Source organism: Phyllobates terribilis, unplaced genomic scaffold (assembly GCF_046119375.1).
Source record: "Phyllobates terribilis strain yellow unplaced genomic scaffold, ASM4611937v1 Scaffold_8__6_contigs__length_399053987, whole genome shotgun sequence".
Lineage (NCBI taxonomy): Eukaryota > Metazoa > Chordata > Amphibia > Anura > Dendrobatidae > Phyllobates > Phyllobates terribilis.
In genome coordinates, this window is record NW_027362768.1 from 7,829,897 (window position 1) to 7,843,982 (window position 14,086).

At 40.4% G+C, this 14,086-nt stretch overlaps 1 protein-coding gene across 7 annotated transcripts in view; it reads right to left on the bottom strand.

Moving 5' to 3' along the window:
* Nucleotides 1-14,086, bottom strand: part of NTNG1 (netrin G1) — a 429,565-nt gene that overhangs the window by 79,860 nt on the left and 335,619 nt on the right. For 3 of the 7 annotated variants that reach the window (XM_073642843.1, XM_073642842.1, XM_073642841.1), the window contains one exon: nucleotides 4,661-4,828. The exons of the other annotated variants lie outside the window; for them this stretch is intronic. In XM_073642843.1, the coding sequence (XP_073498944.1) occupies nucleotides 4,661-4,828 (168 nt within the window). The remainder of the gene's footprint in view (nucleotides 1-4,660; nucleotides 4,829-14,086) is intronic. 7 annotated transcript variants of the gene reach the window in all.

Genomic DNA, 14,086 nt, shown 5'->3' on the forward strand with positions numbered 1-14,086 from the left:
GGTAGTCCCCCATATTCATGAGCTCTGTATAACCCGGTCCCATCACTGACTGGCAGCTTTCTGCCTATGCACAGTGTACACAGAAAGCTGCCAATCACTGGTGTGGGTGGGGTTATACAGGGCTCAGCATTCAGAGAACTACTAGATCTGCAGAAGATAAAACTGTGACTTAATCAAAACTGCTGCAAGAGATCCAGTAAATGATATCTTGCTGGAATCAGGGTCTCTGCCCCTACATTATTCTGCTCTAAGATGGGGTAACAAAAATCTGGTGACAGATTCCTTTTCGACAATAATATTTATTCCATGATGGTATAACGATTTTTGCTGGTGTATCATTATTCTAATTGCTGGGCATCCGTCCATTTGTCAATTGGTAAATGCATTTTTAGCTGTAAAAAAGTCGATGTTAGTTCAATTTGCATTATGCAGGTTTTAGCTCTTGCCTACAATCATTCTGTGAATCAAGAGTCTATTTTTCTCTCACAATGGAAGTCGCTCATCCTAATTAAGATGAAGAGTCTTGTCCCATTTCTAGTTCCTTCACTTTTCTCAAAGGTGTGATAAAGGTTTGTATTCATCTTCCTCTCGCTTTTGCTGTTAGTGTGATTGGACAGACACTCGCATCTTTTGAGTCAAGTTACAGCAGAGGTGGGCAGTCTGGTAATGATCATTAGAATGAGAAGCATTAATTAAGTCTATGGAGAGGAATTAGTAACTGTAAATGTCTGTCATGTTTGGTGGAGGTGAGAACCCCAGGAGAAATGTCTTCAAAAAGCACAAAATCTGCACTGTAGAAAACACAGAACCGGTAATGCAGCATTTAACTATATACAATACAATACACAAAAGAATGGAAAATCTCAGTAGATATACCGAGCAATGATCAGAACTGAAACTCATACACAAACCAAATTAAATGGGTTGTGATTTCACTTAAAGAGGTTGTCCACGACTTTAACATTGATGGCCTTAGGTAATAAATGTCTGATCGGTGGGGGGTGTGAAACCAGTCACCCCGCCGATCAGCTGTTCTCGGTGTTGACGGCGGCCGGAACTGCTCAACTACGAAGCTGCACAACTCCATCATCGTAAGTAGTGGCCACGACCGAGTACTGCACATCTACCCCCTATTGATTTGAATAGGGGTCCGAAGTGCAGTACCTGGCCGCGGCCACTATACAGTTGACTGAGCTGTGCTGTGCAACGCCAAAACTGAGCAGTTCTAGTAGCGGGTGTCACGCCCCGAACGATCGGACATTGATGACCTATCCTAAGGATAGGCCATCAATGTTAAAGTCATGGACAACCTTTTTAAAGCGGAATCCGGTGATTTTTTCATTTTACCGTGTTCTACGTATCATGTATGTGAGTGTAATTAGTGTAGGTACATACCGTACTCACCGGCTGCCGTCTTCTCCTGATATGTGTAATTAGTGTAGGGACATACTCACCGGCTGCCGTCTTCTCCTGATATCAGCCACACTCTGCTCGCCTCTATAGCCTATTGGAGCACTGTGTTGAGTGGCGATCACAATCTCACTGTAAGTCTATGGGATGCTACAAAGACTCATTCCGAATTCCTATAGATTTACATTGAGAACATTCAAAAAGTGACCTTGCAATTACTGTGCCATTGGACAGGTCACAAATGCAGCGACATAGTGCCAGAGATGACCAAAGCAGGGCTGATACCAGGAGAAGATGGTGGCTGGATAGTATTTTATTACACAACGTACACTCACATGCACACAGGAAACTAAAACAAATCCCTGGAATGGTCCTTTAAAATATATTTTTTACATTTCCTGTAAAACACAACATGATGCATGTGTCTAATTCTAAATTCTGTTTGCCTATAATTGCCTACACTTTAACTCCTGAATATTTCCCGCAGACAACAAAATATTGACCCATGACACCCATTTTTCTTAAATCACTCCACCAGAATACAATTTCCTTTAATAAGGGTTGAAAACAACCTCCTAAAAAATAAATGCATGTGTTGTATTTAGGAATTACACTCATGTCTTCACAATATGTAGTCTCTGCAGTAGTCATGTACACATCATCCAGATTCTAAATGAATCAGCTCTCTCTCCTCCTCTCTCAGCTGGAAATCTCAGCACCATCTCTGGCTAAAATAAGCTAAATTACATGCAGTCAATTCTTAGCAGCCAAACTCGATTCATAGAAATGATGATTATTCCTACCAAGATGAGCTTCGGTAAATGTTATGAAAGAGAAGAAAGGCTGTCATTTCGATTTACAAAGATGGGGCTTCGATACACAATAGCACCACAAGCAATAATTCACATTTACAGTAACATATCATGATGTACCATTACCCAGATGAATAAATATGTAGAAACTTACATATCAATGATACATACCAATGTGAGGCTCTACATTACTTATTGCTACACTACAATCCATGCCCCTGGTGTAGGAACTAGAGATGAGCAAATCGATTTGCCAGGCAAGAGTCCGGCGAACCACCTCCTATTTACCGGACTCCCTGATGCCTCTTTCGATTTGTAGGCCCATCACGACGTCATCGTTGCGGCACGATGCATACATGACATTGTGCCAGGCCCACTAATCAGATGAGGCACCAAGGATTCTGGCGGGTTCTAGGCAGTTTACAGTATGGACTACTAATGTGGCTGCTGGACCAGGCACCTACGAATTGATTCCCTCATCTCTAGTAGAAACCTATGTCCTGTTTCTACTGGTTACTTTCCTGTTGAAAAATAACCATTTCATACACTGTCCCTTCCTGAAGAGAATGTAATGAAAATGTATAAATAAAAGGTTTTTCAGTTTTAAAAAATAGGATTTACTGCACTTAGCATACACAATACCAATTTGGTCTGTTGGGGCAAATATACACTGATGAGCAATAGGGTAACAATGTTTTGAACTTTTGACTTTCAGGCTCCATATCTCACCATCCACTACTGCTTCAAACGTGAGGCTACCATCATGTTATAGACAATCATCTTGGCTATCTAATACATAAAATTGACTGGTAACTATTTAGCATATGATTAGTTATGCAGTTTCTTGTCATGCCACTGCATTGTTACTGTTTTGCTCCTGTATACAACAAATTACAATCTGTTCTCACATTCACTAATAGCTCAGTGTGTTATTAGGTTCATTCCCAAGCGAAAGGTCACTGGTTCAAATCGAGGAGCAGCCATGAAAAAGATTTCCCAAGAAAAGAGAAACAGCATCATCCAGCTAATCGATAGCTTTCTCTTAGACAAGAAAATTGCCAAACTACTTCATGTGAGTGCCATGACAGTTGGAAGAATACGAAATTAAGTCCATCTATCCATTCAAAATCCAAGAAGTGGACTTCCAGGCAAAATATTGGAGTCAACAAGTCAGCTCATCACAAGGTCTATCAGTTCTGGTGCAACAAATACGGTAGTGGAGGTAGATAGTATACTTCTTAATAGTGAGTTCATAGACATCCATGCAAGCACCGTGCGAGGTACGTTACACAAGTTTGAAAAATGATGAAGAAGGCTCAACCTTAATATCATCATAAGACGTTGGCATGAGTTTGGAAAGTAGTACAAAAATTGCCAGTAGAAGATTAGAAATGGGTGATTAAGTGCGATGAGACGAAAGTCAATAGACTAGGCTTTGATGGGTGAAATGGTTCTGAAAGAAACAAGGGAAAAAGGGGCTAATGGATCGAGATATTGAAGGAACTGTCAAGTTTGGTGGAAGACACTTGACCAGGATCAATGGTGGTCTCAATGCTGAGCTATATGTGAGTATCCTACAAGATGAATTACTTCATACTCTTGAGTACTATTAATATGAAAAGGACGACACAGTGTTCCAGCAGGACAACTACCCAAAGCATATGTCAAGATCGTCAAAGAAATGGTTCAATGACAATGAAGCAGACGTGCTGGATTGGCCCCCACAGTCCCCAGACCTCAACTCAATAGAACACTTGTGGGTAGAGTTGAAGAAAAAGCTGTATACATACCCAAGTGAGTTGACCAGTATGCACCAACTTTGGGAACATGTAGAAGAGACCTGGGATCAGATTTCGGTTGAGACATACTTGAATCTGATCAAGAGCATGCCCAGAAGGATTCAAGCAGTGCGGAAAGCCAAAGGTGGATTTACAAAATACTAACAAAATAATAAAAAATGTAATTTAGATTTTTCGAAGCAAAACAGTAACAATGCAGTGACATGACAAGAATCTGCATAACTAATCATATGCTAAATAGTTGCAGGTCAATTTGATGTATGAGAAAGCTAAGATAATTGTCTATAAAATGATGGTAGTCTCATGTTTGAAGCAGTAGTGGATGGTGAGATATGGAGCCTGAAAATCAAAGTTCAAAATATTGTTACCCCTTTGCTCGTTAGTGTAAAAAATACTTGGTCAAAATATTCATCCCTAAATATTAGCTGAAGTAGCAAAAGAGTTTATTACACTGAAGTTTTGTGAAGATGGAGAAGTAATGTCATACAACAATCTGATTCTCCAAATTCTACTTTGTTATGGATATAATAAAACGTTTCAAAAACAATGAAGAAACTTTGGAAACTTTTTTTTACCCTGATGTCCATCCCAACCATGCACGTGTGATTTGTGGAGCATGAAGAGCAATTGCAAACTAACCTATGCATACATTTACATCATCCAGTTTGGCAGACCCATTTCTGTGGAAGCCTCTCTTGCACTTCTCACAATGCTGACCACGAGTGTTGTGTCTGCAGCCCACGCAGACCGCCGTGTGTACAATCTCGATGTAAGTGCAGCGGTTGGAGTGCCCGTAGCAAAAGCAATCTTGTGAGGAAGGAGGTGGGGGGAGAAAGAGAGAGAGGAAGAAAGAAAGAGAAGGCATGCTTGGTAAGGACCATGTGAGGGGTATGGTGCTAGATGTCAGCATGATGTTGTGATACTGAAACTTAGAGGGGATTCATTAAAATTAACTAGTGCTGACTGAAGTATTTTCAGACAGAACATCATGCTGAAGTAAAACAGAGTTGCCTTAGGTATCACCAAGGGTGGTACTACTGGAGTTCAATAACTAGTCCCCATGGTAGTAATAGTACTTTGACAGGCACTCAGTCAAACTAATATGGGTAGAATAAGGAATAGAAAATACTTCAGCCGTAATCCAGAACCCACAGAGAATTCTGTTTTTTTTCCCACTAATAGACATTAGATTACAAAACAGGTGCCCCATTAGTAATGACAGTATTTAAAACATGACTCAATTTGCAGTTGGTTAAGGAGGAAAACAATATTCTAACTCATTTCTGAAAGTAGTACTCTCAAAGAACAATTTATATCCAACAGCTGGCAAAGACGCCATGTCAGTAGGGTCAATTTCATTGAGAATGAAGTCATTACTCGAATAACCACCCAATAAAGTATAAAAAAGACAACTTTCTGTCAAAGCTATCAGGCTGCAATACTGGAAGAAAGCCAACAACCACTTGCACATTTGCCAACTCCTTCCTTTAAAATGAAGCAGTTTTTTGTTGGCTCTCATTTTCTCAGAGACACATAAAAAAATCAAAAGTGTTTTGTACTGGATGGTGGAGTCATAAAAACTGAATTTCTTTTAGTCCCCAGCCACCGTCTCACATCAGCTCTCCAACAGAAAGAAGTGGTAGCCGGAGAGTGATCACTAAACTGCGTTAGATATATATTAGATGGGTTATTGATCTAAGGACTTATTCTGATTGCAGTATAGAAATGGAAAGAAATTTAGTTTCTCTAAAATTAGGACAATTCGAATTGCGACTTAGAGGTTTACATTTACCTTCCTAAATGGATGTATGTATTTTTTCTACCCTTAAAGATAGTAAGTTATCCCCAATCCTTAGGATAGGTAATAAACTATTAATCGCTGTGAGCCTGATCGCTGGGACCCCTAGCAATCCCAAAAACAGGGCTCTGGCACCCGAGTATAGGGCTCTGCAAAGCCTCATCGCAAATGCTGCGGAGGTGCGTATGCTTGACTTCCGCTCTATTCTGTGTCTATGGGGCGGTCGGAGAAAGCCAAGCTCAGTGCCCCACCTCTAGAAGAGACCAAGAATGGAGCAGAAGTTGAGTATGCTCAACTTTACTCCATTTAAGATGAGGCTTTGCAGAGCCCTTTTCACGACTTTGAGAGCTTTGTTCTTGGGTTCCAGAGCCTTGTTCATGACTTTCAGTGCTCTGTTCTTAGGATTGCTGAGTGTCCAGTGGTCAGACCTCCAGTGATCAACAAGTTATACCCTATCCGCTAGGTAGGGAATAACTTATTATCTTGGGAATAATCTTTTAATAACTATATTGTCCCTGTGAAAACATTATTAATTCTTACTATGAGCTGGTTTAAAGCACCACTCTAGTGTTTTTTTAATTTTACCCTTGGAGTGGTGCTACTAATTTAAGTTCCCTGCCCCTAGTATTATACTCACTAGTCATCATCTTCATCTGTTCCCAGCGCAGCTCCCGTGAATCTCCAGCAGGTTGTGTCCTGCCCGATCGCTCCAGTGTTTGCTGGGTGATCCGGAAGTCACAGCTCAATGTAAGTCTATGAGAGTCAGGATGAGGCCAGAATGAGGATCTCATAGACTTACATTGAGAGCTTGTAACCGTTACCTCTGATTTACGGTCAGTCAGAAGTCGCGGTGACAAGATGGTGTCATTGGACTGGAGCTGCTCTGGGAAGAACTGAAGGCAGCAGCTGGTAATTATAAAACTAGCGTCAGGGAACTTAGGTTAATGGCACCACTCCAGCGCTGAAATAAAATCAAAAAATGCTGGAGTGGTGCTGTGACAGAGTACAGAAATTAGCTTGTATTTCTACTGTATATGTAAAATCACATCTATGTCAAAAATGTTTGCTGGAACATTTTAAATATGGTAAATTGATGTAAATGGATGCAACCACTTGTTTGTATAAAATACTTCTGCTGCAGCACATCAATCCCCGAGAGCAGCTCCTGCAGACCGTGGCTACTGTGTGCTTGCATTTATTGCTTGTCGATGAATGCGTTGTATGCAAAAACACATCACCTTATTAGCCATGATCCTCAAGATCTGCTGTAAGGGACTGGGTTACTCTGGAATATATCACTTTAGTTTCCTAGTTATATGTATTTAGGTATACAGTATGTTACACCCCAGGTGGTGCAAATCAAATAGTAAAATGGAATATTTTTTCTGGACAACTAGCGACGGACAGTGCCTAGAAGAAGATCCTATGGGCCAACTGAGATGCTGGGCTCACTAGCTGGATTCTTCACTTTTATTCTATTTTTATACAGTACATCCTTGGTTTTTCCAAAGCAGAGCATCACTTTTAGGCTAGGGCTACACAGCGACATGTGTCACACGACACTAAAATCGCAGCGACACACTGCAACATTCGATGTATTTATTTATTTTACTCACTTATATAGCGCCATTAATTCCACAGCGCTTTACAGACATTAGACAGTAGTCTAGACAGTAATGTATAGATTTCCTATGTTGTCACATTGTGACCTGCAACATATTGCGACTGTGACTCAGAGTAACAAATGTTTCCGAAGGTGTTGGACTTTCTGCCGCTGGTCACAAGTAGCAAGCGACCAACTAAACATAGATTTCAAAGCAATTCACATTCAACATGTGACTCGATTTCGACTTATGTGCAACTTGGCTTTTGTATCAAGTGTACCAATTCTTTCTGTATTGTGACTGTTCCTGGGCAGCGGTCGCACGACACATGTCACCGTGTATATATGAGTATAAATACGGCACCCTTATCTAGGTGATCGGATAGGGTCCCAGCCTAAATTGCATCTTTTCCTTTACTTAATTTTGTCTGGAATTAATAAAATTCCCCTCATTACAAGTAAAGTATTCAGCAGAGATCTTCTTTTCTTTCCCTTCACAGGTGGACTTGCATAAAGACTCATTTTTAATGGAACAAGTTGGCAAATATGGATATTTATTGTTGCTCTTATAGAATTTGGTTTGGAAACCCCATAGTTTATATTGTGGTGAACATTATCCCCAAAACAGCATAAAATGGTGATACCAGACTTTAATTGTCAACCCTTACATCCAATTTGCAATGTAAGCATGAAGTCAAGTTATTTGACATGATGTCATGCAGTGGTTAACACAAAATAGTGCATGAACCTTCCTCTACTTGAATAGCTGCATAACATGACATCATCAAATCGGGTGAAAATTCTGAAAATCAGTAGCCAAAACTCATCACAGGGAATGAGCATCAGCGATTCTGTTTTCTAGAGAACATAGTTAGATACAAATGGAGGAGGTCATTGTTTGATGGCCTAAAAATGTAAGCGATGGGAAGGACCACATGACTAAAACACGAAGCAGATGAGCAATGTGATAGATGAGAGAAACCAAAGACATCAAGTGAATGAGGCAGAAGCAGCAGGCACAATCAGGAGGAGTTTGGGGAATATAAAATAACAATTATCTTTTTACATCCAGGAATTCTTTTATTGTCATTGGAAACATAAAAGAACACTGCAAATAAAACCAGTAATCTATCCTGCATTTGTGTATATCATTTCTGTAAAGTCAATGTATATGTGTTTTCTTTTCTACAACGCATGTGTGTAATGCAAGAGTATTTCAACAAGAATATCTCTCAGCATGTCAATCACAAGACTAGGCTTGGTGTTGAGGATCCAAAAAATGGGACACCCTGCTAATTTCTGGAATTCTCTGGCTTGCAAAAGTATTCACTCCCCTTGGATTTTACCTATTCTGCTACATTACAACCTGTGTTTAAATATTTTGTAATCTGATTTGTGTGCGATGCATCAGCACTAAAGAGTCTAAGTTGGTGAAGTGAAGCGAGAAAAATATAGGCATAAATTATATTTGTGGGATCATATAAATTGGCAGGTGCATATGTATTCACCCCTTTTGCTATGAAGCCCCTAAAAGATTCTGGTGCAAGCAATTACCTTCATAAGTCACATACTTAGTGAACGGAAGTCCACCTTTGTCCAATGTAAGTGGTCTGTCAGTATATTTACATCTTTTCTGAAAGGCCACAGAGGCTGCAACATCATTAAGCAAGAGGCAACACTAACCAAACAACGCCATGAAGACCAAGGAGATATCCAAACAAGTCAGGAAAAAGTTGTTGAGAAGTACAAGTTGGGTTGGGTTCTAAGAAAATATCCCAATCTCTGATGATTCCTCGGAGCAACATAAAATACATTGTCATCAAATAGAAAAAACATAGTACCACAACAAACCTCCAAGAGAGGGCTGCCCACCAAAACTCTCACCAAGTGCAAGGAGGGCATTAATCAGAGAGGCAACACAGAGACCAAACGTAACCCTGAATAACTGCACAGTTCCCAAGCAGGGACTGGAGACTGGAGTATCTGTCCATATGACCACAATAAGCAGTACACTCCATACAGGTGTCCTTTATGGAAAAGTGGGCATAACAAAACTTTTACTTGCACACTAAAATCATAAGGATTGTTTTCAGTTTGCCAAAGAATGTGGGAGACTCCCCAAATGTATGGAGGAAGGTGCTGTGGTCAGATGAGACCAAAATTGAACTTTTTGGCCACCAAGGTAAACACTATGTCTGGAGCCAAACTAACACAGTTCATCACCCTATGAACACCATCCCCACAGTGAAACATGATGGTGGCAGCATCATGCTGTGGAGATGTTTTTCGGCAGCAGGAATAGGGAAATGGTCTGAGTCGAGGGGACGATGGCTGGTGCAAAATACAGGGATATTCTTGAGGAAAACCTGTTTCAGTCTGTCAGTCATTTGAGACTGGAATGGAGGTTCACCATCCAACAAGACAATGACCCAAAGCATACTGCTACAACAACACTCGAGTGCATTAAGGGGAACCGTCTAAATGTTTTGGAGTGGCCTAGTGAAAGCTCAGACCTTAATCCAATTGAGAACCTGTGGTCAAACTTGAAGATTGCTGTTCACCAGAGGAAACCATCTAACTTGAAGGAGCTGGAACAGCTTTGCCTTGAGGAATGGGATGGGAAGAAATCCCATTAATAAAATGTAGAAAGCTCACAGAGACTTATCCAAAGCGAATTGAAGCTGCAATTGCGGCAAAAGGAAGCTCTTCAAAGTACTGACTTTAGGGGGGTGTGAATAGCTATGCACACTGAAGTTTTCAGTTATTTTGTCCTATTTGTTGTTTGCTTCACAATAAAAATAAAATCAAATGTTCACAGTTGTAGGCATGCTCTTTACATGAACTGATGCAAACCCTAAAAAAACTGTGAAATTCGAGGTTGTGAGGTAGCAAAACACGAAAAATTTCAAGGTAAATAATTTCGCAAGCCACTGTATGTGGATCCTCAGGCTAGTTTTCCATAAAGAGATGCATGTGCATGCTCTTAAATGTATCTTATAAGATAAATGTTCTACAACATCCCATCATTCGAATGCCCCTTAATGGCCAATATGTCTGATTACTAAATTTGATGCTGCAGTAATAATAAAATAAATATATTTGAAGTATTGTAGAATAAATTGATTCAATTCTAATATTACCAGATGTGTGCTTAGTAGGTGGCACATCCACTGTAGCTAAGATAAACTCAAACAGGTGGCAAATCATCATTGATGGTCTTGTAAGGTCATTGGAGCAGAAAAGGGAAAACGGTACTCCAGTCTCAATGCAAGATGCTCCAGTAGGGTCCTAATCTATATATCATGATAAAAAGAACTTGCCACTCTTTTTTAAAATGCTGTATCACAGTGCTTTTCACCAGAGTGGTCATATCAACACTCACTGAGCTTCTCTTCTACATTTTAATCAAAGTCTCTTCCTAGTACCTTTTATATATGAATATGTTTTATACAACCTTTCTGGTGTTTTATGTGTAGTCTGATCAAGCACTGTGGATAATAAACTAACCTTTCCCTGGTAGATTGCTCTTCTGCATTGTTTCAGAGGTGGTATAATAAACTGGTACTATTATTGAAGAATAGGGCTCTGCAATACACTCTTTCCCTCAAGATCCCATTAAAAATGAATATTGTCAACTTATAACTGTATAGACTGAATGCTGCATTGGGATGGATACAAAAGGTACAGTAGGGAATAAAGACGATAAGGTCATAACTGTAATCTGTACAATATGTAGCACTACATTCTGTGTGAGGTATGACATTTCTGAACTTGACATATAGTTTTCTCTAGATACTAGATGACACCATAGAGAAATCGACCAGGCTTTGTCATTATAAAAACTGGTTGACTGTTTGGAAAGCTTTCATTGATATCTATCCAGCCCATGTCAAAGGAAAATTAGAAAATGCATAAATGACACTATCTAGTATCTAGAATGTCATATTTCCCATAACACCCCACCAACTCAATACTCTACTCCTCTCCAGACAACCCGAACATAAATCATATCTTCTACTATCATCGCTCATTTGCTTTTCCCTTACTTTACTATTTTTCTATTTTCTTATTACAGAAAGGGCTGGTCCGAAACAAAACTGAATTTTAATCTTAAATGCTTATCTATTTATTGTAACAATCTAATCTCTTTTCTAATATACTTTAATTAAAAGTCCCTACCATTTCCTCACTACACTCTCTAAGGCTGTGTGCCCACGTAGTGTTTTCCAAGCGTTTATGCTGCGGAATTTCCGCAGCGGAAACGCTTGTGAAATGCTAGGTAATCCACACCCCATGGTCCCCAAGGGGATTCCGCATGTTCTATGCACATGCTGCGGATTTTTCCGCAGCGTTTATGCTGCGTACAAAAATCCGCAGCATGTCATTTAATTTTGCGGAAGTGCAGCGGAACTCCCGCCATTGACTTGCATTGAGACGCATAGAAACCGCGACTGTACATTTTTACAAGCGGCTTCTATGCGTCTTTATGTGCGGATGGTACCCAGTTCTGGAGGAGAGGAGACTCTCATCCAGACCTGGGTACCATTGTACCTTTAAAAAAAGAATAAAATAACAAATAAAGTTTATACTCACCTGTCCGGCGTCTTCTCTCTGAATGCCAGCAGCGCTGAAGGACCTTCGGTGACGTCACAGTCATGTGACCGCAGGCCCTTCACCGCTCTGTCTCGCGATATGCCGGCAGCCGGGAACCAGCCAGGAAGCAGCGCTGCAGCCACGCCGGGGCCTCGGGGGTGAGTATAGCTTTATTTGTTTTAATTTTTACGGTTCACACTGTATAAATCCATGCTGTTTGCATGGATTTATACAGTGTGACCTAGTTGTCAAGCACTTTCCAAGTGATGCTATCGCCTGGAAAGTGCTTGTCAATCTGCATGCGGAAACGCATGTGAATCTGCATGTGGATCCGCATGTATTCTGCAGGAAAAACGCATGCACAATCTGCATGCGTTTTTTTCTGCCAGGGAGATGCAGAAATGATGCAGAAATTTTCTGCTTCATTTCTGCATCGTGGGCACATAGCCTAACTGCCTCTTTGATGATGTTTCATTTGAGAATCACTAGTGCATGCTGGGATACTCAAACGAAGCTGCCATAGCCTCTGCTCCTGCTTTAAATGAAGCATAACCAGTGACCTCGGTTTCAGGTTTCAGGGGCTGGACTAGTCCCTGCTATACTGCACATGCCTTGGTTATCAATTCCGATGGATGCTTTGAGGAATCTTGTCACTGCGCATAGTGACAGTGCGCTCGCCAGCTCTGATCAGAAGTAACAAGAAAGAGTGCTGTCAGTACACGATGTAAGAAGATTAAGCAGAGTGTAGCAAAAGCAGAGACCAGCACCGCCCCTGCAAGTGACATCAATGAAATGGAAATGGAGGTCACTGATTAATGCTTCGTTTCAGGGAGGAGGCTGAGGTTGCAGAAGTGACAGCAGCCTTTGCCCCCACAATGACGCTTCATTTGAGTATCCCAGCATGCAAACAAAGAATCGTCAAATAGGAAGTAGTAAAAACAACATATAATGCAGTTAGATAGTGTAGTTAGGGAAGGATAGAAAGTTTTTAATTAAAGTATTTTAGAAAAGAGATTCGATTATGGCATTAAATAGATAGGAATTTAGAATTAAACTACATTTTTGTTATGGACTACCTCTTTATCTCTGATAGAAAGAGCTTGTAGATACATATTACAATATCTTTTAAAAGTGCTTACATATTTTTTTGTGGGGGGGGGGGGGCTGATGGCAGGATATGAAGTATAAAATAATAAAAAAGCATTAGTTACTTATTCAATCCATCCGCTGTTTCGATTACACTGCTCTCGTTCCTGCAAGCCTTGCAGTGATGACACCACAGTCATCATTCACACGACTGTTGCAGCCAATCATTGGCCTCAAAGGTGACATTTGCATGTCCATCCCATGACCATCAAAGCTGCAGCAGTAGAGCAAATAATGGCCATAATGTTATTGCTGCAGGTTTGTGGAGCGGTGGGGAATTGATAGGAGAGTAATTCTATTTTTATTTTATACCATTCACTATCATTAGCCTAATTTTTAACAATCCAGACAATCCTTTTAAACTTCCAAGATTCAAAGGTTTATCCCATCTGTGATATTTATTGCATATCTACAAGAAATGTCATAAAGATCCAATCGATTATGGTCTGACTGGAGACATCCAATCCTGTGGATATGCCATAAACGTAGCAGATTAGACTGTCCCTGTAAAGTAACAAATATGCAATAAAGGCTGATTTTTACTCTCTGGAGAAGATCACTATTATTCTCTTGTAACCTGATCAATGCAGATTATTCCACATGTTATATGTTCATAGGCTCATTTGCACTTTGATCAGTGAATATTGTGACAGAGTCACTGGTGATCTATGTGAGGGGAGATATGTTTCATTGCAGCTACTAGCTTTAGTGAACTAAACCTACAGATTTCCTCCAGCATGTTATGTGTTGGGGGTTAAACCACCATTTTAAAAGGGTGTGTTTTTTGTTAATTACATTGAGAAGGGTGGAAGGTCATTCACCACATCTCCGCCTCAAGGGTGTGGCTGGGTAAGTTAAATGCTCAGTTTTTTTGTGTGGTTGTGAGTTTGGAGAAGGAAGCCTCCAGACTGTGGAACCTCAGCTC